General features: G+C 41.7%; 1 protein-coding gene across 1 annotated transcript in view; it reads left to right on the top strand.

The window, feature by feature from the left end:
* LOC139931926 (adhesion G protein-coupled receptor D2) overlaps positions 1 to 23,628 on the top strand; it is a 113,402-nt gene that overhangs the window by 16,966 nt on the left and 72,808 nt on the right. Inside the window, exons 14-18 of the mRNA XM_071925564.2 lie at positions 1,355 to 1,457; positions 4,954 to 5,107; positions 5,605 to 5,738; positions 6,968 to 7,083; positions 8,691 to 8,811. Of these exons, the coding sequence (XP_071781665.2) occupies positions 1,355 to 1,457; positions 4,954 to 5,107; positions 5,605 to 5,738; positions 6,968 to 7,083; positions 8,691 to 8,811 (628 nt within the window). The remainder of the gene's footprint in view (positions 1 to 1,354; positions 1,458 to 4,953; positions 5,108 to 5,604; positions 5,739 to 6,967; positions 7,084 to 8,690; positions 8,812 to 23,628) is intronic.

Here is a 23,628-nt window from a genome sequence, read left to right on the forward strand (position 1 = left end):
ACAGTCTTGAGTATTGACCGGTGCTAATCCAGTAATTAGTGTTGTCTGTGTGTGAGTCCACTCTGAAGGTTTATGGCGGCATTCTGCAGCCGTTAATTAACATTAGGGTCACCGAGGGATCCCAATCAGCCGGAGAGGAGCCGCCCGGCGATTTACGACTGACCCGAATCACAGAGCGCATACATGCATCTCACACGCAGGAGCATAATGTGCGTGTGTGTGTGTGTTCTTGGATGCACACAAACACAGTTACACACAAATAGGCACACACGTACATAGATGCTCACACACCGTCACACCGTGAAGTTATGGCGGCCGCAAGCAGTGATGCAGATATGAAATGAGTCTAAATAGGCTGAAGCCATCAGGAGGTGATGAGAGGCTCTTCAGGTCATTTGCCTCTCCAAACCATTTCCCATGTCAGCCGTCTGCTCTAGCTCTCCTAAACCTCAAAATGGAAACATTCAACCGGCCAATTCTCATATTCATACTGTATGTGTTATTGTTTCCGGAGGGTTTAACGTTAAGGACTCCCAGCCTCTTGAGCCGTGTATACCGTACCAGCTTAGTACTGAATCCTGCTACAAGTTTAGTTTATTTATAAAGCGATAAAACATGAAAGCAAAGTGATAAAGCAACCGTGATAAAATATGCCGATAAAAGAAACAGAAAGAAAAGATTCAAGTTGCTAATTTGTGCGGGAGAGATAAAAGCAAGAGGCTTATAAAAACATCTCACCTCAAAATTAACAAAAGAAGATAGGAACAAACAAAATTAAAAACAAAATTCAAAATAATAAGCAAAGACAGAACCGATTGGCTAACATACTGTAACATGATGCTGCAACAACAGAGACAACATGGTGGAGAGTGGGGAATGAGTGGGAAAGTTTACGTGTATGTGTGTGTGTGTGTGTGTGTGTGTGTGTGTGTGTGTGGGCTCCTAAAAAAAAGATTCATATGTTTTGGCATAGAAGTGCCATTAATGGCTCAGGCATTTACTGTGTTTGCTTCAACAGTGGAGAGCACTTGGATATTATTCAAAGTTGTTTTTTTATATATTCAAATTAATAATTACATTCTAGGTTTCAATATATTCTGTAAAAAAAATAATTTTCTGAAATTCATCTTTCAGTATCTCCAAAATATAAAAGTCCTGATCAGTAAATGTGTTGCTATCTTGTCAACTGAAGACTCAGATGACCTATTATCCTAAATGTACCATCACATGTTTCATTTTTCTGCAGTAATTCCTATTGTAAGAGTAGATGTCACTTTTGTCAAAAGGGTGGATATCTCATCTTAAAACAAACCTATCAAAGGACTTGAACACATCTTGTCTTTTCTCTACACAGCATCCCCAAATCTGACCGGACGTCCATCCATAAGAACCTGTTCATCTCTCTGACCTGCGCCCAGGTGGTTCTGCTCTGCAGCGGCTCAGCCATCCACAACAAGGTACAGGCAGCAAACATCTACCAATGATTTGATGCTCTGTTGTATCATGGATATATTGGAGTTTTAGTTATGCAAACATCTCTTAGAGCCAGAAATAACATCAGTGGGCGGAGCCAAAGAACCACAGGTTTTCTGGCTAAGTAGCCTACTTTAGAATGAGGTCCAGTGAAAAAGACAAGAGGTAAGAGAGGAGGAAGCTACTAACTGAAAAATGTAATCCATACTAAATTATCTAGGTTAGCTAGTTAGCCTAGCTGACTCTCCAAGTTCAAGCTAGCCATACTAGCCTATAGCTATCTAGGTAAACTAGTTAGCTAGCTGCTGAAGATCATGAATGCCTTGGTCAAGAAGGAATGAAAAAAATAAATCATTGCCATTTCTATTTTTTATTTATATTTTGACCAGAGTTCCTTCTTTGCCACCCAGGTTTGCCAGTTAGCTAGCTGGCTCTTTGGCTTCGACCATTAAGATAGAACTCAACCAATGAGATTATTTCTGCCTCTGAGAAATATTGTCAACTACAACTCCTACTACTGCTATTTAGGGATTACAGATGTTTCATTGGCCCACCATAACACCTCCAGAAGGCTCAGTAGCAAATTCTGGTACCACAGAAAACCAACCCCTCCTCTACATCCACTCTCAGGATTTATCAGACCATTTACATTACATTTATACCCTGACACCATATTAGATTGCTTAATTTGATGAAACTTCACAGTCATTTGAGAAATACTGTATTAGTTTACTGTTTCCACTGCTTTACTGATTCCAAATATGGCTTAAAATCCACTATCACTGATGTGTGCAAGCTTTTGTTAGATGTTGAACCCTCAAATGGCCAACAAGCTATTATTTCTATTGTCTGTGTTCCCCTTCCCATGCTTTCAAACGACAACCCACGTCACTGTGTTGCTAATAGCCGCCTTAATGGGATTCGAAATTCGAAGCCACCAGTAAAACAAATGCTGTGACATGTTTGAATGTGACATAAGTGACCGCTAATGTCGTATCCATCAGCCAGAACACATGGCTCGGTCACTCAGCGGTCAGTCCGATGGCCTGTAGTTGGTTTGACCCCTGCTCCTTTGACCCCGGGTCACGTCAGGGAGGCTCACCCCCCCGCTGGCAGATGGCCGCTGGGTGGAAATGCATCAAATGGTTTCATATATATATATAGATATATAGATATAGACCGGTGGACCATCAGGGAGGTGATTTTTCAATTGACAGGGTTTTTGAACACAACGCTCTGGTCATTTACATTTTAAGCATTTAACTGACTAACAATCAATGAGCAGGCAGTGGGTTCAAGACCCTTTGACAGGATGTGTTGCTGTTGATGGACACATTTGATTGTTGCGAGGATTGAACCTGAGACTTTTTAGGTACAAGATGATCTATTTAACCATTAGACACTGCAAAAAATCTCCATCTTAACAAGTCATTTAGTCTATTATTGAGTAGCTAAAATCGTAATTTTCTTCAAATAAATGAAAAAATTTGCCAGTGGGGTTAGATAATTTCACTTGTTTCCAATGCAAATCAACTTGTTTCAGTCATTTTTTTGATAGCAGTGCAGTGATCTGCCTTATTCTGACTTATAAACATTGGCAGAATTTTTCTCTTGGTTTAAGAAAAATAAGATTTGAAGCCTGAATGTGAGACTAAATTATGTTTTTTTTTGCAGTTTTTACAGTGGACCACCTCTCCCACCAAGCCATTTAACATATTCCTCTTCATTCTCTTGACTGTTTTTTTGTTTTCTAGAAATAGATAGCCAATGGCGATGTCAGACTAGAACAAACATTAAATTTCCAATTAATTCCTTAGTTTATACCTATCCAAACCTCTTAGATCCTTAACATATATTCCCAAAATAATCCATAATTTAGCAAAACGCAGTAATTTGTGAGTGTGGGATTGTTTATGGTGTCAGTGGGATATTAGTGACCGCTGCCACCTCATTCATCACCACAATCATGACCGGCCGCTCAGCAGTCCATCAATGACCTATACTTATTTGACCTCTGACATCTAGTGTGTGTGTGTGTGTGTGTGTGTGTGTGTCAGGACAGCAGTCATTCCGTATCTTCTGTCGCAAGTTAAACACTCAAATACTTCACATCCCCTCTGCTCTATCTTCCTCTTTTAGTTGCTGTGAAATGTAAAAAAAAAAATCCTTTCCTTTCTACCTTTCTCCTCAGCTTTATTTTTCACTATTTGTTTCACAGGAATATTTTGTGACATCTACAAAGTCGAAATGTGCTTGCCTCCTTTTTCACTGGCCCGGGTTCTGGAAGTAAATTTCCCATTCATTTCCTCCATAGACACAAAAGAAAGAGTTTTGAGCTTCGAACTGAAACAACCAGCAGATGAATCACGAGTTTATAACAATAAATTCAGAAGAAAATATATATATGAAAAACGAAAAAGACTGTGTACATTACGTTTTTTAAGAGTGACCTAACTACTCATCCCATAGAGCATTGCAAGTGTCATTGTTTCCCTTTCCCTCATTTTCAATGATACTAAATAATATAATATAATCCTATAATAGTGAAAACTGATTTTCTTCTCTTCATCCCTAAAAAAAGACCTCATGTCTAAGGTTTCCCAATCTGATAGCTCATGGAAAGTCGACATTATGGTTAATAGTCTATTAATAGTCTATTCCCTATGGGGAAAATGAATGGGAAATTTACTACCTAAACCTGACGTTGCGGCTCTATTGTCAAGTTTCAAGTTTATTTTCCGTTTACATAAAAATGCATTGGAATTCTTGATCACAAGCCGCACATCATTCAGGCAAAAAAACCATAAGAGACAGGGTAAAAATAAGAAGTAAGATAAAAAATACATTGTCATCAAAGTGCAATAAAAGGACAAAGACTCAAGATAAAAGATAAGAGGCAAGATAAGTGGCATTAGGGCTGGATGATATGGTTGAAATCAATATCATGATAATCATAAGGATTTTTCTCGATATCAATATATATCACGATATGGTTCATGTATGCAAAATCACGTTAAATAATCAAATTAATGTTCATCTCATTGAACTGAACGGTAATGTTAGGTGTGATGTCAAACAAAACTGAAATTTTCATATAATATTCCTACCATACCTCATTTTATCAGAGTTTTTAAGTAAAATTTGCTTGTCATCATCAATTTAGACAGCAGAAATGTGTGTCATGATATTCAAATATCTTCATATCATCACGATATGATTCCACTGAAAGACGATAAACGATAACATTGAATTATCGTCCAGCCCTAAGTGGCATGATAAAACATAAGACATGGCGCTGTGACTCAGACTCCTGCAACACTTACTATTGGTTGCTTGTAATGTCGTTGATCTAAGAATTGAAGCTTGTTCTGCTGTTGTCATCGTACTGTCATTGTAAATCACTCAGAATGAGAGCCTCAGCTGAATGTAAAATGTAAAATGTAATGAAGAGTGTTCCCACCTGCCTGTCTGTGTTTCCAGGTGGCGTGCACGCTGGTGGCGGCGCTGCTGCACCTCTTCTTCATGGCGGCGTTCAGCTGGATGCTGGTGGAGGGTCTGCTGCTCTGGAGCAAAGTGGTGACCGTCAACCTGAGCGAGGACCGACACATGAAGTACTACTATCTCATCGGCTGGGGTACTGTGGCCCGACAGAGGCCAAATCACTCTATTCGCACAATAGATGCAATACAATATTCGTACAATAGATATACAGGAGTTTGTCTCTCAGAAACAGGGATGTAGTGGAGGGTAAGCCCACCTAGACTCCATTTACGCACCTTTTTATTTGCAGAATAGAGTTCACCCACCTTTTTTTTAAGCATAAATCTTAAATCTTCTGATGTAAATTCATAGTATACCTCACAGTAAGTAGTATCAAACTGGTGCAAGTGAAATGAGGATAGGGTCTCTTAAGGAAAAAGAAGCATAAATGATTGATTTTCAGAAAATAAAATTCATTTTTGCTTATATCTGGGGTTGTTTGCCTCATGACGATCACTAACTGGAGGCTTCTCTTTCCCTCTCTTCTTCTCTTCCCCTCCATCCCTCCCTCTTCCTCTTTCTCCCTCTCTTTCACCCCCTCTCCCTCCTTCTCTCCCTCCCTCCCTCCCTCCTCTCCCTCCCTCCCTCCAGGTCTGCCGGTGCTGATAGTCACCATCACGTTGGCGTCGGCCTCGGGCAAATACTCGGCCGACGGTCACTGTTGGCTCAGCGTCCAGAACGGCGTCATCTGGGGCTTCGCCGGGCCCGTCATCTTCATCATCATGGTCAGACAGTCACACCCTCATTTAGTCCATTTAGTTTGCCTCTTATTTCTTTACTTTCCCTTATCCTTTTTTTCGTCTGTTTGCACTGAAGATCTTTTCTCCCACCGGCTCTTATTTCTTTGCTGAGCACCTCTCTATCGTACACATCAATTTCTAGGGAATTTTCAGTGCATCTTTCATCATGGCGGCATGACTCTGACCTTTGGACTCCTTTATTATTGGTTTCTTGTAATGTTGGTGATCTAGTTATTGTACTGTTGCACTCACTGTAAGTTGCTCTACTCAACCATCATTTCACTGCAGCCTTGACCTCTGACTATGGAAGCTGTATCAATTGTTAATCGTATCTGTAACATGAGGGAATAACAAAAAGACTTTTTTCACAATATACTACATAATATTTCAGCACAGCAATAGATGGGAAGTGATGTTTTAGATACTGACTGAGTTCTTGGTGTCTCCTCTCCTCTCCTCTCCTCTGCTCTTTCCCTTTTCTTCTTGCTTTGTGTTTCCTCTCCTCTTCTCTCCTCATCTCTCGTTCCGTCTCCTCCCCACCGATCTCTCTGCCACCCTCCCTTCCTCTCCTCTCTTTTCTTCTGCTCTCCTCTGTTCTCATCCCCTCTTTCCTTTTCTTCTTACTTTGTATTTCCTCTCATCTGTACTTCTTTCCTCTCCTCTCCTCATCTCTCCTTCCATCTCCTCCCCTCTCATCTCTCTGTCTCTCTGTCACCCTCCCTTCCCCTCCTTCTTCTCGTCTCTTTTCTCTCCTCTCATCTTCTTCCTTCTGCCATCTCTCTCCCTTCCTCCTCTCCTCTCCTCTCTTCTTTCCCTTTTCCTCTTGCTTTGTGTTTCCTCTCCTCTTCTCTCCTCATCTCTCGTTCCGTCTCCTCCCCACCGATCTCTCTGCCACCCTCCCTTCCTCTCTTCTCTTTTCTTCTGCTCTCCTCTGTTATCCTCCCCTCTTTCCTTTTCTTCTTACTTTGTATTTCCTCTCATCTGTACTTCTTTCCTCTCCTCTCCTCATCTCTCCTTCCATCTCCTCCCCTCTCATCTCTCTGTTTCTCTGTCAGCCTCCCTTCCTCTCCTTCCTTCTTCTTCTCCCCTCCTCTGTTCTCTCCTCTCCTCTTTCCATTTCTTCCCACTTTGCATTTTCTCTCCTCTCATCTTCTTCCTTCTGCCATCTCTCTCCCTTCCTCCTCTCCTCTCCTCTCCTTGCCCCCCCCCCCCAGGTGAACATCATGGTACTGACCCGGGTGGTGGTCATCACCATCTCCACAGCCAAGAGGCGGTCCATCATGCTGGCCATGGGTGCCAGTCCCGTGGAACAGACCTACGAGCAGATCAGGTACCGACCACCAGGGGGCGCCATTCACCCTCTGTCTCCATTCACCCAGGCTGCAGGCCTTGGAGCGGACAGGCTGCAGTCGCCGGCCGTCAAATGAAAAGCAGCTGGAAATATTTTATACTGTATTTGTCATTTTAAAGCAGTGAGCCTCATTTATCAAACAATGTAGGAATAAATATTGTATGGAATGCATTAGTGCTATACATAAAAAATGGTAATGGTTTGAATTAGTTTGGCCCTGGTGTTTTAGGATCTGTGTTGAAAAGATATAGAAAGTATTCTGATTGGATTCTGATGGTTTTCTGATATAGTGGGCTGATGTTGGTATTTTATTGAATATCTTATGTCGGCCAGTCAGTGTTGTTCACCTCAAATATTATGGATATGATGCAGTTTGATTGGTTAAGTATTTATTGTAGAATTGATCAATACTACACTGATTGTCTTTTGGAAGCCCTTAACCTGAACTGATACAGGCTGAATTTGTTGTGGCTGTGGTTGGTAAGTTTGTTTGAATTGCACATAATAATAATAATAATAATGATAATAATAATAATATCCTGGGTTTCAATGGAACCTTGTTAGTATCCCATGGTCTTTTCCATTCTGACAAGAAAAAAAAAAAAAGAGAAATTATGAGGAAAACACTGAATACTTGTCATTTTTGGGATTCTTTTGGTATGAAAATGGGTCAAATTAAAGATATTGAGTATCATCATAAAATATCAGCTTTCAGCAGCTTCAATCCAAAATTAGCGGTATTGGTATTGGCCTTCAAAAACCCATTTTGGTCGAGCCCTAAAACATTAGGAAGGAAGGTGTCCTTATCCCTTGTGATGATGGAATGCTGGAATATTTTTTTTAGAAACTTATTTTGTCAATGCAAAATTTTAGACCTTGATTTATGTTGTTTCTGCTGTCTTTGCCATTGTCGTTCACTTCCTTATTTGGCACCTGTCTTCCCCCATCAGCACCGACTGGGTGAAGCTCTTCTGCGTGCGTTCGGGTCGGTTTCCCCCAGCGGGCCGGCGCTCGCTCCCATCAGTGGAAATCTAAATGTTAGAGTGTAAATGTTGTTTCACCTCCTCGGCCCACCGGGACTCACAGTAGCCGCTCTGTGGAGGGATTTCAATGCGGGCCTTGAACCGCCGGGCGTCCCTGGGTGGCAGCCGGCGTGGAAACTCAAACACATTCCTCCGCTGAATAAACTAGGGCCCGCCGCCCGCCGTGTCACACGCACACACACACGCGAACACACACACAGCTGGTGCGGTTTGGCGGTCACCTGAGCGGGAAGCTAATTCCACTCTAAACAGAATTAAGGTGGATTTAAGGTGGGACGTTGTCACCCGGTGAGCCTTCCCAGCCGCTCTGTGTTGTGTTTGGAACGGCCGGCCGGCCAAAGCCGCTCCGCTCGGTCCAGGAAGGAACCGAAACGCTGTGAAACCCAGAATGCAGTTCAGGACGATGAGGGAGGAAGGGGGGGGGGGGGGGGTTTTGGGCATTGGTTGACAGCATTTTATCTGGTGTGTTGTCCTGCCAGTTCTCAGGGAGTTTTTGTGCTTTTGTGTGTGTGTGTGTGTGTGTGTGTGTGTGTGTGTGTGCAGGGCTGCGGTGAAAGCGGTCCTGGTGTTGCTGCCCATCCTGGGCCTGACGTGGCTGTGTGGCGTCCTGGTGCCCTTCTCCATCGTCATGGCCTACATCTTCATCCTGCTCAACTCCCTGCAGGTACACACACACACACACACACACACACACACACACTCAAAAATACATGGTGGTCAAGCTCTTAGTTCCTGAAAAGTCAACATTTTGGAGGTTTTTACCCCACAACAAAAACAAATGCATAGATGAGCAGATAGCTAAGAACATGAACATGCACACAATCACTCACTCTCCCTCACACTCTCTCTCTTTCCCTCACACACACACACACACACACTCACACACACACACACACACACACACACACACACACACACACAGACACACTGACTTCAGAACTAGCTCTACCACTAACAGGGATACAACTCAGGTTTTCCTCTGAGCTTTTTCTTTTAAACAGCCGTCTCTCTATTGTAATAAAGTTGAGAAAGAAAAATCAATAGCTGCAGCAGCTAAACCTTTGAGCTACTTAAAGAATCCACCAGTTTTAAGACTTTCAACAGTGGGGTTTTTTTTTTTCTTTCTCAATTCTTCCCCGCGAAACGGAAAGGTTTTCCATTATACATTGTAATTCTCCGTTCTCTCTCTCAGTGAGGGTACACAGACTGTCAAGGTTTTTATTTGTCAGCGACAAGGCTGAGGCGGAATGGAAAGAAGAGCCCCGGTCTGGCTTGTGTTAAACAGGTGCTTCGTTTTAACAAGGAAAGTGGATTCGTATTGTTTGAATACTTCTGCTTCATGTGTTTAGAGGTCAGTTTTATTGTTGTTGTTGTTTGTGGCGTATCGGCGTCGGTTTAGTGCTTTTAGCGCCGTAATGCAACAGGTCTTTTTTTTTTTTCTCACATTTTGACGAGGATGCGCACAGCGTTGTTCTGTTACATTAACCGCATAGTGTTTCCTAAAAGATTAAATAATGCTGTGTGAAAATGATTGCAGTGCTCATAGAAATTGCAACAGGTTTTGAATAAACCAATGCATGAGAAGTCTTTGTGAATATACATTAAGATCCAGTCAAAACCAGTAGTACCCAGCAAAAAAAAGGCAAAAATTAAAATGCCTTTATTTCACATGGCATGAACAGATTTAAAATATTGCACCAGCTTGTTGTGGCCTAGTCTGTCCCCAATGCAGTGGACATTTTTTTTGGGAACTACTAGTTTTGACTGGATATTAATGAATATTTACAAAGACTTTGTTTGCAACAGGTTAACTTTTATAGATGTGTCAGTGCTTAAAGGGGCCCTATTATAGGAATTCAATTGTTACTGTATTTATATACATACAGTATATGATCAAAGATGTGTAATGAAGACATTGTTAATAGTTAATTTTGTTTGAGTAGTTAAATTTAAAGTTGTTACATTTTTTAAAAATCCCATAAAACGCACCGTAACTGGATTTGGTCCTGATTGGCACCCTTCACAAACGGGGGGGAGGAGCTAGTGTTGTCAGCCAATCAGCATCCAGTATTAAGACTGTTCTGCCTGTGAGGACTTAGTCTTCAAATTTATTCCGTAAATACTCTTTAACTAAACTGCATTTATTTGTAAAACATCATGAAGAATGCTGTTCTTATCCTGAGCCGTAGTATATTTGAAAAACAAAATCATGAAAACTAGACTAATATTGGACCTTTAAAATGAATAATAATTGTTTAAATGTATTGCACATATACATTTCATACATATAAAAAAATGTGGTATATTTAAATAATTTCAGCCCAAGCAGAATACCTGCGTGCCTCACAGCTCCATTTGAAAATCCACACATAATTACCCAGTACTTTGGGAAATATCGGTTTTCACATGGAAAAACATTAATTCCTGTTTAACTTCATTTCCCCAGAAGGAGGAGAGGAAAGTGGGTGAATCATGTAATTCTCTGACTGTGGCAGGCGGCCCGCATTACCCAGCTTCCCCGGCGTGTCCAGATCCGCCGCTGCGATTTGTAGTCGTCTTTTAATCAGTTGTATCTTTAATTGAGCTGTATATTTAACGAGAAAATCAATAGAGGTTTTAGCCGCAGCCTGATCATTAGACGAGGCCCCTCGGTCGCTATAAATAGTTTCTGTTTCCCCCTCACATCTAATTACATTTTTTCCGTGTCAACAATAATTAATGCAGGAGGTTTTTCTGGGTTCTTATTAGTGGAGGATAAAGTCACAGTGAGCTGCACTGATTCACAACCGATTCACATGTTAACACACCAGGAGGATTTCTTCTTCTTCTGTTTCTGCTCCTGTTGAGCTGCACAGGGAAGACTCATTTGCACTCTTGCAATAACTATAAGGTTTTATTCTATTCTACTGGAAAGAGGCCTTAACTCTGGCTCTATTCTGTTCTATTCTATTGGAAAGAGGCTCTATTCTTTTGGCTCTGTTCTATTTAGTTCAATTCTATTATATTCTTTTGGAAAGATGCCTTAACACTGGCTCTATTCTATTTAATTCTATTCTATTTTATTCTATTGAAAGAGGCCTTAACATTGGCCCTATTCTATTCTATTCTATTCTATTGGAGAGATGCCGTAACATTGGCTCTATTCTATTCTATTCTATTGTGTTCTATTCTATTCTATTCTATTCAAAAGAGGCCCTGTCATTCTCTTCTCTTCTGTGACAGCTGCCCTCTGAGACAAAATGTTCGTCCAATCACATTCTGAGTTTATTGCCGCCGCAGAAAATAATCAAGTCCTCCAATAAATAAAATGACCCAAACCACATAAAATGCAGGGGTTTTATGTGTGTGTGTATGTGTGTGTGTGTGTGTGTGTGCATGGTGGGAGGGTGGTGGTGGTGGGGGGGGGGGGGTCACTTTAAACCATTACAACTGTCCAGTCCTGTGCGTTCGACCCTGTGTGTGTGTGTGTGTGTGAGTGAACATACTAAATGTTCCTTTTAGTGTGTGTGTGTGTGTGTGTGAGGTCAGCCTGGTCAACAGCCCCCCCCCCCCACCTCCTCCAGGTCTGAAGAGACGTTAATGAAGCGTTGGGTGGTGGCGGGTGGTGGTGGTGGGGGTGTAGTGGGGGGGTCAGGGTGTCTGCAGGAGGCCCCTGGTAACAACCAGCTGCTCCTGCATAATAGAGCTGCAGAGTCGCCTTTAAAGAGCCTGAAGAGCCACAACACAACAGCAACCTGCCGGGCTGCAAGCTGCTCCAATAACACACACTGTTGACCCGCTGCTCCCGGCTGCACGGGGCGCAGCGACACTTCAAGTGCTAATCCTCCAGACGCTGCTTTTTTTTTTTTTGTCTCCATCTTTGTTGCTCAGCGCTCATCGCTGTGGTGTTTCGGCAACTGCACTTCCTAGAGATCACCTGCCAATCAAACAGTGTGGGCGGGACTGTGACGTCTTTTTCCCTTGGATTTTCTGTTTGGGTTTCTGTAGGTGGCGCTCTTCTCTCTGTCTGTTCAGCCATGGTGGCTATCGCTGCTCATGCTAACTACCCAGTTCTTCTTCTGTTTATTCCAAACAAACCGGAAACATAAAACGCATCACTTCCTGTGTGGCAGAGGATTTTTCTTGGGAAAGACCCACCAGACACCGGCTGTTTAGAACGGACAATGGAAAAGCTTTCATGAACTGGATATAGGTTGAATCACTGTTGTGTTGGAGTAGCAAAACAGACATTTATTCATATGGAAATGTTGCAGATTATTACTTTAACATGGCTTTTTAAATGTGAAATCCAATGGGGGTTTTGCATCAGATTTAATGGTGATTTGATCAGTGATTGCCATCAGAGTGGCTTCAGAAATAGTTCAGTGTCGGGATTTTGTACAAATGTACACTGAACATTGAATAAAGATTTTTAGCTGTAGCTGGTATTTTATTCTACCAGCCACAGGTAATCAATTAACCATCGTTCATGTTCTATTCTAAAAATGTAGTTGGCTGGTAAAATCGTAAAAGTGGTGAACTTTCACATTCACCTTTGACCTGTGACCTGTAGACTCAAACAGTTAGTTTCCTTCCCTGGTTTCACGTCTTGTTCCGTGAGACTTTGTCGAGGCTGAAGATGTGTTGTTGAGGCTTTTCGAGCTTCACAGTGGTCAAAACAAATAGTGAAAACCAAATGGGTTAACACTTCACTTTACAATGACCTTATTTCAGTTTATTAACCTGTATATTAACCTACTTACTGCCTACTTACACTGACAGTATTATTGTGTCCTTACAATACCTTTCCATAGGTGAATACATAGGTTAATAAACTGGAATAAGGCCGTTGGAAAGTGAAGTTTTAACCAACTTGTTTTCACAGGTGTCTTTTGCCTAATGACCTATTTGACCAATAACACCTAACAGTACCTAACAGTGTTATTGTGTACTTGAAATATGTTTCCATGGATTAATACACTGGTTAATAAACTGGAATAAGACCAAAGACAAGTGTTGGATCCTGTACTTCTAATTCCAGTGGAACCAGAAACAGGATCCATTATACACACAGCGCTGTGACTCAAGCCTGGGTTTATTTTCCTGGTTTCAGCTGTTCAGCGAGGAAGGTGAGGAAGTGTTTGTCTGATGGCGAGTCGGCCCGTCGATGAGTCACACAGTCTTAGTTCTCAGCGTCTCGGGAGCGCAGAGGAAACGTGCCGAGCGCCGTCTGTGATCTTTTTTAATTGTACTGCAAGTTATTTTTCCCCGGCCCTTTATTTTGTTTTTCCTCTGGAAAATAAAGAAAATAGCGGTCCCCTGTGTTCAATTTAAAATGGATTCATCTGTTTTTCGGGCTGAGTTTCTGGAGTCGTGTGTTTCGTTTCTTCTTGCTTCAGTGTCCACTAGAACTATTTCGCTCTTTCTTTTCCCTCTCCCGCTCTTCCTTTTCTTTCTGTTGTTCTCAGAACTCGTCCGTGACAGATTGTGCGGGTTATTTTCATATCGCTGCAGTCGTGTGAAAAACTCCAATTATATGACTTTAAATGAAGGTTCAGCAAGTTTCATAATCCAAGGATCATGGAACCCATTCAGAAAAAAAGGCTTTGGTGTCACTGTGGAAAGGCTTTAATCTCCATTTTTGAGATTTTAGGGAAATGAGAGTCTCGTTCAAGAGAGTCAATATTTCTGCTGACATTTTACATTTTAGGCTTTTAGCTGACAGTCATCCAGAGTAATTTACATGCAAAAGTGGAATAAGTTTAAATTCCAAATTAATCAATATTGCAAGCAGCCAGTACTAAAGAGTGCAAGGGTCAAAGATGCAAAAGGGACAATAGATGCAAAAAATATTCCTGTGATCCTAGAATTGGCATGTGTGATAGAGAAGTACTAAACAAGGAAATCCCCAGCCATTGCATTATCCACTTTATATCATTTAAAAATTGTTGTCACCGATTTTCTGGGCCTGCAGACTGAGGAAGGCCTGAGTGCTGAAACGTCATCAGTGCTGTGCTTGTTTTCTCTTTTCATATTCTGCATTGATAAAAGCATTAAACACTGAAGAACCCGTGCAGGAAAGGAGCCTGAACATTGTTTTTTGAGCACGGACCATTTTTTTCTTCTTCGATGGTCCTCTTTATCGGTTAATTAGGCCCCTGCATTGCAACGGACCGCTTTCTCCACACAGGAGACAGCTTTGCCTTTTTTCAATGCCGTAGATTCCTCCGGGAGGATGAGGAGTTGAACACAGTCTCGCCATAACGGCTTCCCATAAAAATGATGAAATGTGTGAAACCTTAACGATAATGCATGCAAAACCTGAGCTGGTGGGCGGGTGATAAAAAAAATAAAATAAAATAAGATAACACACACAAGTTTTAAGGAAATCGTTTTTTATTTGTGGCTGTTGTATTTTCAATGGGCCCGGCCAAAGCAACATAAAGCTTAAGCGGCTAGGCTTTACTGTTAAATCAATAAAACAGATAATGTTGACAAGCCTTTTTCATTGCACTCCCTCCCTCCATCCCTCCCTCTTCCTCCTCCTCTTCCCTCTTTACAACATTGTCTGAATTGCCCCTACTGTTGCTGTTATTTTTTTTTTCAATAGAGAGCTAAACAGGCCGTGATGAACAAACACAGTGTCTGGTTGGAGCGAGCGCACGCCTGCTGCGCGGTCTGCAGCAGCCAGCGCTCTTGATTTTCATTAAGGCTCCATTAGCTGAAGGCAGATGATGCTCTGTTTGTGTGATCGGAGCATCTGGGACGTCTTACCGCTCATCGCTGCTTCATCGCCGACATGTAGAAGAAGAAGTTATGTGATTAGTTTTGACAAAGCAACACGAGACAACAGAGCACGTTGGCTTTTTATCTTCGTTTAACCGTCTGGTTGTTTTGAAGTGTCTTATTAGCGTCAGTGCATGCACACCAAGCAGAAATGTGATTGTTTGTTTTGATGCATTTGAATTTTGACAAATAACTTTGATTCGATAGATGCAGTAAGGTTAATACGACAATCTCCACTTAAAACAATATGTCTGTTGTAGGATGAAAACCACGTGTTTGCAAAAAGTACAGTACCAGTCAAAAGTTTGGACACACGCATTTTTCTTTATTTTGACTAGTTTTCACATTTTTGAATAATAGTAAAGACATCAAAACCATGAAATAACACAATAGAATTATGCAGTGACCAAAAAAGTGTCAAACAAATTAAAACTATCTTATATTTTAGATTCTTTAAAGTAGCCGCCCTTTGCCTTGATGGAAAGACAAAGGCTTTGGAAAGAAACTCATACATAGGATGAACTTCACTATTTATATTTGTCTAAGAAACAAATTTCAAGCATTTAAGCAGAAGGCTTTAGATCAAAATGGCTTTAAGATAATGAAGAACATAGTACATTCAATCAGCTGCGTAGTGTAAGCTTCTCAGGAAAGAGGAAAAGAGCTCTTTCACTGATTTTTCTCATGTATCTTTTAAATTAAACAATGGGTTTTTAAGATATTTTTTAAAGCCCAATGCATGTGAAATTCACTCAACACATAAATGCTCATGTAAACTTACATTTCAAATAAGAAAAGACAAAACGGACAAAATTGTAGTTGCATGGTCTGTGCCTCACAGCAGCGACAAAGTCCGCTCACAGCTTTGAACCGAGTTGCTTTGCTGTTGATGTTCCTCCTGAGTGGATTCTAACTTTCCCACTCTCAGCCACTAGTTTTTATGAACTTCTTCACCATAAATAGAGGCACGCCTCATCTGCTCCCTTATCAAGCTGGAAATAAATAGCATGGGGGTGAGGGGGGGTGAGGGTGCGGAGGGGGGGGGTCTTTGGGTAGCCCATAAATCGCTCCACCCTCCGTCATCCAATCTCTGGGCAATGTCATTCAAACCCCCGCGCCATCCATTACCTGGGTATAATGGGCTCCTGCCCATGCAGTGTCCGTCGTATTATTAGCCCATAACTTCAAACTATCAATAACTTTGAGCTGCCGAGCGAGAGAGAGGGAGAGAGAGGGGGGGGGGGGGGGGGAGAGAAAGGAGGAGAGAGAGGAAACAAAGTGGAGAGGTGAAGGAAGTTAGGGAGTTGGAAAAGAAAATGTTAGGGTAACGATCCTGCTCAGTTTGAAGGGAATCGGCGGGTTGTTGAGAGGGAGAGTGAGTCGCTGTGTTTTGTTTTGGTAACTTTGCAGGGACGATATTCATCAAGACTCTTATCTTTTTTTTTTTTATCTGTTATGTCAGTTTGCCGCCTCTAGAGGGCAGTGGCATTTCAACCCTGCCTCTTGTCATCACACTGTGGAAATATGGAGAAATCAATGAGAGTATTTATTTGAGCCGTTTCATACGTGTCGCATAAAGCTCTTTTATATCACAGGAACTGATGACAATTATGTTTTCTCATTTCCTATGAAATGAACAGGCCGGTGAGTGGTAAATGAGATTTCATGGGCATTCAGCGGCGCTTTAGACATGAAATTTATAATTTTACTCAGGGTTGAATCTGACTGTGAAAAAGAAATAGATGAAATGGATGAAGAATGTTCTATATTGCAGTTGGTAATTTCAATAGAAAAGAGTGTACAGCATTCAACTGATGCCACTGCTTTAAGTGGTAGCATGTTTTAAAGAGCACATTGAGGAAATACAGCTCCACTTTAGGATTATGCAGGACTTTATCTGTTCACATTTTGTCAGTGTTATCCAGCACATCACGATGTCCTGCATCACATCCTGACATTTCCAGAACACCTTCTGTTGCTGAAAGACGAGATTGCATCAGTCTTTTTTTCCATATTGCATCTTTTTATTTCCATAAGAAGGTATCTGTTCTCCCAAGTCAAACATGGGGATTCAATCAATTTGCCGATACGCGCCAGGCCGTCCAAAGGCCACATTAGACGCCTAATAACACAAAGGAAGATTGACTGGAAAAGTAGCCTTTTATCCGACGCTCAGTGCTGAATGCAGCTTGAGGCTTTATGGGAACGGTGCGTATGAATATTGTTAACATGGACGGGGGACGGGACGGGGCCGGACCCCCCGCGGTTCAGCTGGGCCAGCGGAGCGTGACATCAGAGTGTATCCAAGACACACATATGATCAATAGAGTGCTCTGCTTATTGATTTTCGCTGTATGGGAGATTTGTTGTGTGGGTAAGCACTGCTTTGACAGCATCTGATGTGATTGTTTGAATGGTTGTGGGTTGAATCTTGTTTTTCTTTTTCTTCTTCTTTGGCTCTGTAGCTCAGTGGATGGAAAAAGATACAGACACTGCAGGGTTAGGGGTTCTATTCTCATTTTATCTCAATAGGAAAAGCATGGCATTAACACAGCCAGGGTTAGACTGATATATCCGGCTTTATTAAATATTGAATATCGGCCCCGTCAGTGTCGTCCACTGCCATCATGATGGAGGTTCCTTCCTGACCACAGATGCATAAAATCAGTCTATAGATTTGATGTTCTTTGCACATTTTATTTATTCATGTAATTGTTCAATTTTTCATTTAAAGGCAACCTATCCCAGAATTTCCCCTGCTATTGAATCGGTGCAGTGGGTCTCTCTGCCTTAAAGAGCTGCTTACCCACCTAAAGGAATTTCATTAGTACTGGTTTCAGTGGAGAGTTTTAGTGTCCCATGATGGTCTAAATGCAGTTTCAGAGGATTTTCCACCCTGACAAGGATAAAATTCGGGGGAAAACACTGAATTCTTGTCCATTTTTGGCATGAAAATGTTAAAATTCAAAGACATTGTATATTGCTACAAAATTTCAGCTATCAGCAGCTTAAATGCAAAAACATCATTATCAATATCGGCCTTCAAAAACCCAAAGAGATCAATCCTCAGTTAGGGGTTCTGCTCCCACTCCTGGTAAGGTGCTGTGGATAACAGCGTCCGCCCAGCGGCATGTGTGTATTTCAGAGCTCACCGTGTTTTATCGGCAGCTCTTTAGGCCTTAACAGGTGCGAGGCAAGAGTGAAAACTTTCCCATCTACAGTAAGTGGGAGAAATTGTAGCCTTAATGTTACCTTGAGTCAACCTGGAGAGCTGAGGTTGTAAAGCCATCTCCATACCTGTTTCTGCACAAGGAAACTGCAGAAATTGCGTATCAGAGGATCCATATTGCACTCTATATTCTGCTTAACCCGGTCTTATTACTCAGGAGTGATTTCCTGTTTGGGAGCAGTGTGGTTCATACCTTCTATGAAGCTGCCGCGTCAAAATTTTCACCCTAAAATGATGATTATGAACTTCTCCTTCATCTTAATCCTCAACTCCGACCTCACAGCCTAATCTGTCACTGACCAACATAGAACTAGAATCAAATTGACCTAGAAAGTTCTTTACAGTAGGGTTAGACGATATTTGCTGATATGCTGGGCCGAAATATTAGCTTTATATTAAAAATCAGATACCAACCAGTCAGTGTCGTCCACCTCTGATATGATGGATATGATGCAGTTAATTTGATTCCATATTTATTGTGTCATTGAGTATGCATTAATATGTTGTTATTATTATATAAAACTCTCTAATGAAGAGTTTTAGTGTCCCATGGTCTGATTGCTGTGCCAGAGGTTTTTCCACTCTTATAAGAATAATATTCTGAGGGGAAACACACTGAATACTTGTATTTTTCTCTGGATTTTTTGGGATGAAACTGGTCAAATTTAAAGATATGAATATTCAAACTCATATCAGTCAAACCCTACTGTACAGATGAAAAAACACAAGTTCAGATAACAACAACAACAACAACAGATAAATACAAAAAAGAACAAGCACAGCACAAACTCCTGCTGTACATAGACGCCTGATGTTCAACTCTAGCCTGAAATAGAGACAAAAAACTAGAAATAGTTTTCGATTTTCAACTTTGTGGTCACACTTGACTTGCATTGACCTGCATATTAAACCATGGGAAACCTCTCCAAGTGTCCAGTGCTGCTGCGGAAGAACCTCTCCCTAATCTCCCTTCATAGATAATACACTCAACACACATTTGACACATGAACGTGTTGAAAACGACACATCCTTTCTGAGAGAGTACATGGGGAATTTGCCATTGTCTTTCTGAAATGAGTGGAGGCAAATGGCGCTGACCCTCTCAACCCCACGCTGGTGATTGTGTGTGATTAATGGTTTGGTCAGATAGGATTAAACCGTAGGGTGGGGTTACCAGTGTGTGTGTGTGTGTGTGTGTGTGTGTGTGTGTGTGAGAACAAGAATACTTCCTGATATAGACAAGAGAGTTCTGCTCTGTCTTGTACTGTGTGTACACCAAAAAGCCTTCAAGAAAAGCGCTGTGTGTGTGTGTGTGTGTGTGTGTGTGTGTGTGTTCTGGTACTTCTACCCTTGTGAGACCCAGTTTGAGTTTTAGGCCTTCAGAGTAAGGAGGCTAGTTTAGGGACTTGGGTTTAGGATTAAGATGAGAATTACTTTTAGGTTTAGGTTAGGGTAAAGGTTAGGGATGAGGGAATGAATGTAGTCAATGGTCCTCACAAGTGTAATAAGACGTGTGTGTGTGTGTGTGTGTGTGTGTGTTGTACTACTTGTCACCGCTCCCCTCCCCTCCTCTACAGAAAAGAGGGGAGCGGTTATTTTAATTCCTCGTTTGGCAGAAGAAACAAAAACAGCAGAACTTGAATCCGGTTTCCCCGTCAGGTGTCCAGTACGCCGTTCAGAGCCAAATCCTCTCTTTCCTCTCCTCTCCTCTCCTCTCCTTTCCCTCCCTCCCTCTTTTCTCCTGCCTTACAGTATTTTGTGACTAGTGTTCAACCGATATGTGCTTTTGAAGGCCAATACTGATAGTTTTTGTTTTGGAGCTGATATTTACTGCTGATATATTTAAATTTGGCTGTTTTTATGCCCAAAAATGAGAAGGATTCCCCCAGAAGTTTATTCTTGTCAGGGTGGAAAAGCTTCTGAAACAGCATCTAGACCATCACGAGACACTAAAAATGTGACAAGAATTTGGGCATTTATTATTAAATAGGTGTCTGTTTCGATATGTAGAATTAGCTAACAAGGTGAAAAAGTCAATTTTCATTTCATTTTGACTTTATGTAAAAGCTCAATTTCAGCAAACCTTGTATCGGTCTAACCCTAGTTGTAACTCAGCCCTTGCCGCCCACACACACACACACATACTGTATATACATACATAAAGACACTCACACACACACACACACACACAGGGACACGTGCAGGAACACACACCCACCCACACACACACACACACACACACACACACACACACACACACACTCTGCAAACCTCTCACCGGTCAGATTACGGAGGGAAATGTTTTTCATTTTGGATTGTTTGAGACAGCAGGAACCAGATTCCCTCGACGTCCCGTTCAGAGCCGCCGTGTCTCACATCACACGCAATCTGAAACAACGCCCATCTCCCGCAGTCCAGGGGCGGGGGGCGGGGGGGGGGATACTGGGTGTACTGGGACAGTCAGCGATTCTGGGGACTGTGTTTGTTGGAAATGTTGTTAAAAGGAAATATACATTTGAAGTGTTTCAGTCAAAAATGAGACAGCCTTGTGGAAAAAGGTGACTCCTACTCTTACAAAATGATTGATAGAAAAAAAAATCAAGCCAAATGATGTTGTGAAAGATATTAGGTTTTTTTAGTCCTTGGCTGACAAAATGACATTTTATGGAATGGATCATATATTTTAGAGATACTGCATTGAACAATGAAATTTAAGATTGTTTTTTTTCCCAAAATGGAAAAATACAGCACTTTAAAAATGAGCTTGTACATACATTCTCCCTGTTAATATAATTGCACATTTTATTTCGTTATAGCATTTAGTTACACACACTTAACTGCTGTAAAATACATAATTTAAGAATATTGTAAATACTTGTTTTAAGACAACAAATAGATTTCCCGATGTTTGCTGTCAAAATTCAAGACATAAACCCCATGCCAGGGTGATGAAAACTTTAAAGTCAATGTAGTAAGTAAATAGTAATAAGTAAATTCATAGAGATTTATTTTTAAATCCATTGTAATATTTTAATTAGTGTCTCAGATAATTACGAGGGGGGTGAAAAACAAACAAATAAATGCACGACAGGATTGTTTGCATTCCCATTGCCTGGGAAAATTACTTTCCCTTTGAAAAGGAGTCCGGTGTTTGCGTTGCATCCTCAATTACCAGCCGCGGCATTAAAACAATATTCAAACGGGATACCAAGGTCAGCGCCGGCTCCCACCACGCTTCTCCGAGATGGCACTTATAATTAGCTTGTAGCACGGCTTCTTTAAGTAGTATATTTATAGTGTGCTTTGTCTCAACTTGTTCTTATTTTTTCTTGCTGCGTCTTTTCATCTTTTGCTGTATTTTTGTGTGCATTTTTTTTTTTTTTTTTGCAAGTTTGAACAGCGTTAACGCCTGAGCTTTGTTCTGCACGCTTCATAATACGTTCACCTACTCGACGGGAGGATTTCTTACAGATGGAGGCTTAATTCAAGATATTAACATCAAGGTTTTTGCATGGAAAAGCCCTCGTAAAAAACGGTCACCCAAGTATCCTTGAAATTAACTGAAAAGGAGTCGGTGAAAGAAGCCGCTACAAAATACCAACCTTTATTCTCTGCTATTGTAAATATTAAGTCTAGGACTGCGGAGGCGCACCAGCAAAAAGTGAGCAAGGAGCGGCGGTAAGTCAGACGAGGAAGGAGTGATTTTTCGGGGGGGGGGTGAAATACCATCGGAGCGATCGGTTTTAAAAAACTCTCCCGGCCTGGGAAAATAAAGCAGTGAGAATAATAGGCTTCCTGTCAAGAGAGGCGAGAGAATTCCTGTCATTGCTCACGCCGCCACCCCTAAGACCTCTCCTTGTGTTAAGCCCGCTGGCATTTATTTGCTTTAGAATTACCTGCCAGCTCAATTTAGTAATAGCCTGTGTCATAAGAAAGCAAACCATCCCCTCTGCCCCTGCCCTACCCTGCCCCTGGCTGGCAGAAGACCCGAGAGTGTGTGCGTGTGTGTGTGTGTGTGTGTGTGTGTGTGAGAGAGAGAGAGAGAGAGAGAGGGAGAGAGAGAGAGAGAAGTGTGTGCATGCATTATACATTGTAAGTCTGTTTTTGTGCGTTTTCATCAATGCATGGATACATTTTCTTATGTGTGTCTGTGTGTGATTTTATGTGTGTGTGTGTGTGTGTGCACGTCAAGAGGCAGGTCACCCAATCAGCTGACTCTGACTTCATGACCCCCCCCCCCCACCCCCTCCTCCTCCTCCCCCTCCCCCCATCCCGCCCACAGCCAGCGGTGTCAGGAACGACTCCGACACCCAAAATTACCCACGTCGAAACAATGACCGTTCTATTTATAAGTTCACCGCCTTGCCTTTTCTCTCGGCTGACACCGCTTCACACACACACTCACACACACACTCACACACACACACACACACACACACACACATCAGTGACGGCTGGGTGGTGACTAGGTTAGGGATAGTCCTGGTCTCCCGATCCCTGCCACGTTGCAGCAGATCTGTAGATTTGCCCGGCTTTGATGTATACTTTGCGGATAATTAGCGAGAACTGGGTCAGCACAGGGCAAGAAAGCAAAACCCCTTCGTTCTCGTAGTGGGTGGGTGTGGGGGGGGGGGGTTTGGGTGGGGGTTAAAAGGCTGTCAAATATCGGTGCCAATTTACGCGTGAGCTATTTGCTTTTCCCTGCATCGGGGTTAAACCAAATAAACAGCGCTGTCTCTCTGTCTTTCTTCTCTTTGTAAGTCATCGTTTCATCAGATGGAAAACTTAATTGTGTACTGCTACTTTTTGTGGAGTCAAGAGATTAATAAATTGGTTGATTGGCTTACAATTTGGTTATTACCGAATAAGAGAGGTAGTGCAGTTTAATTTAACATGTACTGGCTGCAGGTCAACATAAGACAAACAAATAAAAGCAATTGCTTGGTGAAATGAATCAGTGAAGATCTGTTCTCTTTAGGTCCCATATTATTCATTTTGTCCACTATGGCTCAGGAAAAGAATACTGGTTTTGCAAATAAATAGTTAAAAGGGTATTTATTTATTGAATGAATTTGAAGATTAAGTCCTCATGGGCAGAACAGTCACAATACTGGACCCTGATTGGCCGATAGTTGGCTAGTTTAATGATGTGAGCCAATCAAGACCAGTTCAGTTGTGATGTGTTTACTGGTCTGAAAGTGCCTGTAAAATATGCTTTGAAAATGCAATAACTTTAAATTTAACCACTCACGCAAAATCAAATTTTAACAATGTCTTCATCAAACATCTTTGATCGTATACGAATATAAATAGCGGACAATTTGAATTCCTACAATCGGACCTCTTTAAAACTTGGATTTACTCGCTGTAGTCTAGACGACTATCAAGACAACAATCTGTAAACAAGGGCCGGTCATTAAGAAGCCATTCAGCCCAATGTAAATCCCCCGCAGAGGTGATTTATGGGCGAGTGTGGGGAGACGTGTG

This window comes from Centroberyx gerrardi, chromosome 9 (assembly GCF_048128805.1).
Source record: "Centroberyx gerrardi isolate f3 chromosome 9, fCenGer3.hap1.cur.20231027, whole genome shotgun sequence".
NCBI classification, from domain to species: Eukaryota; Metazoa; Chordata; class Actinopteri; order Beryciformes; family Berycidae; genus Centroberyx; species Centroberyx gerrardi.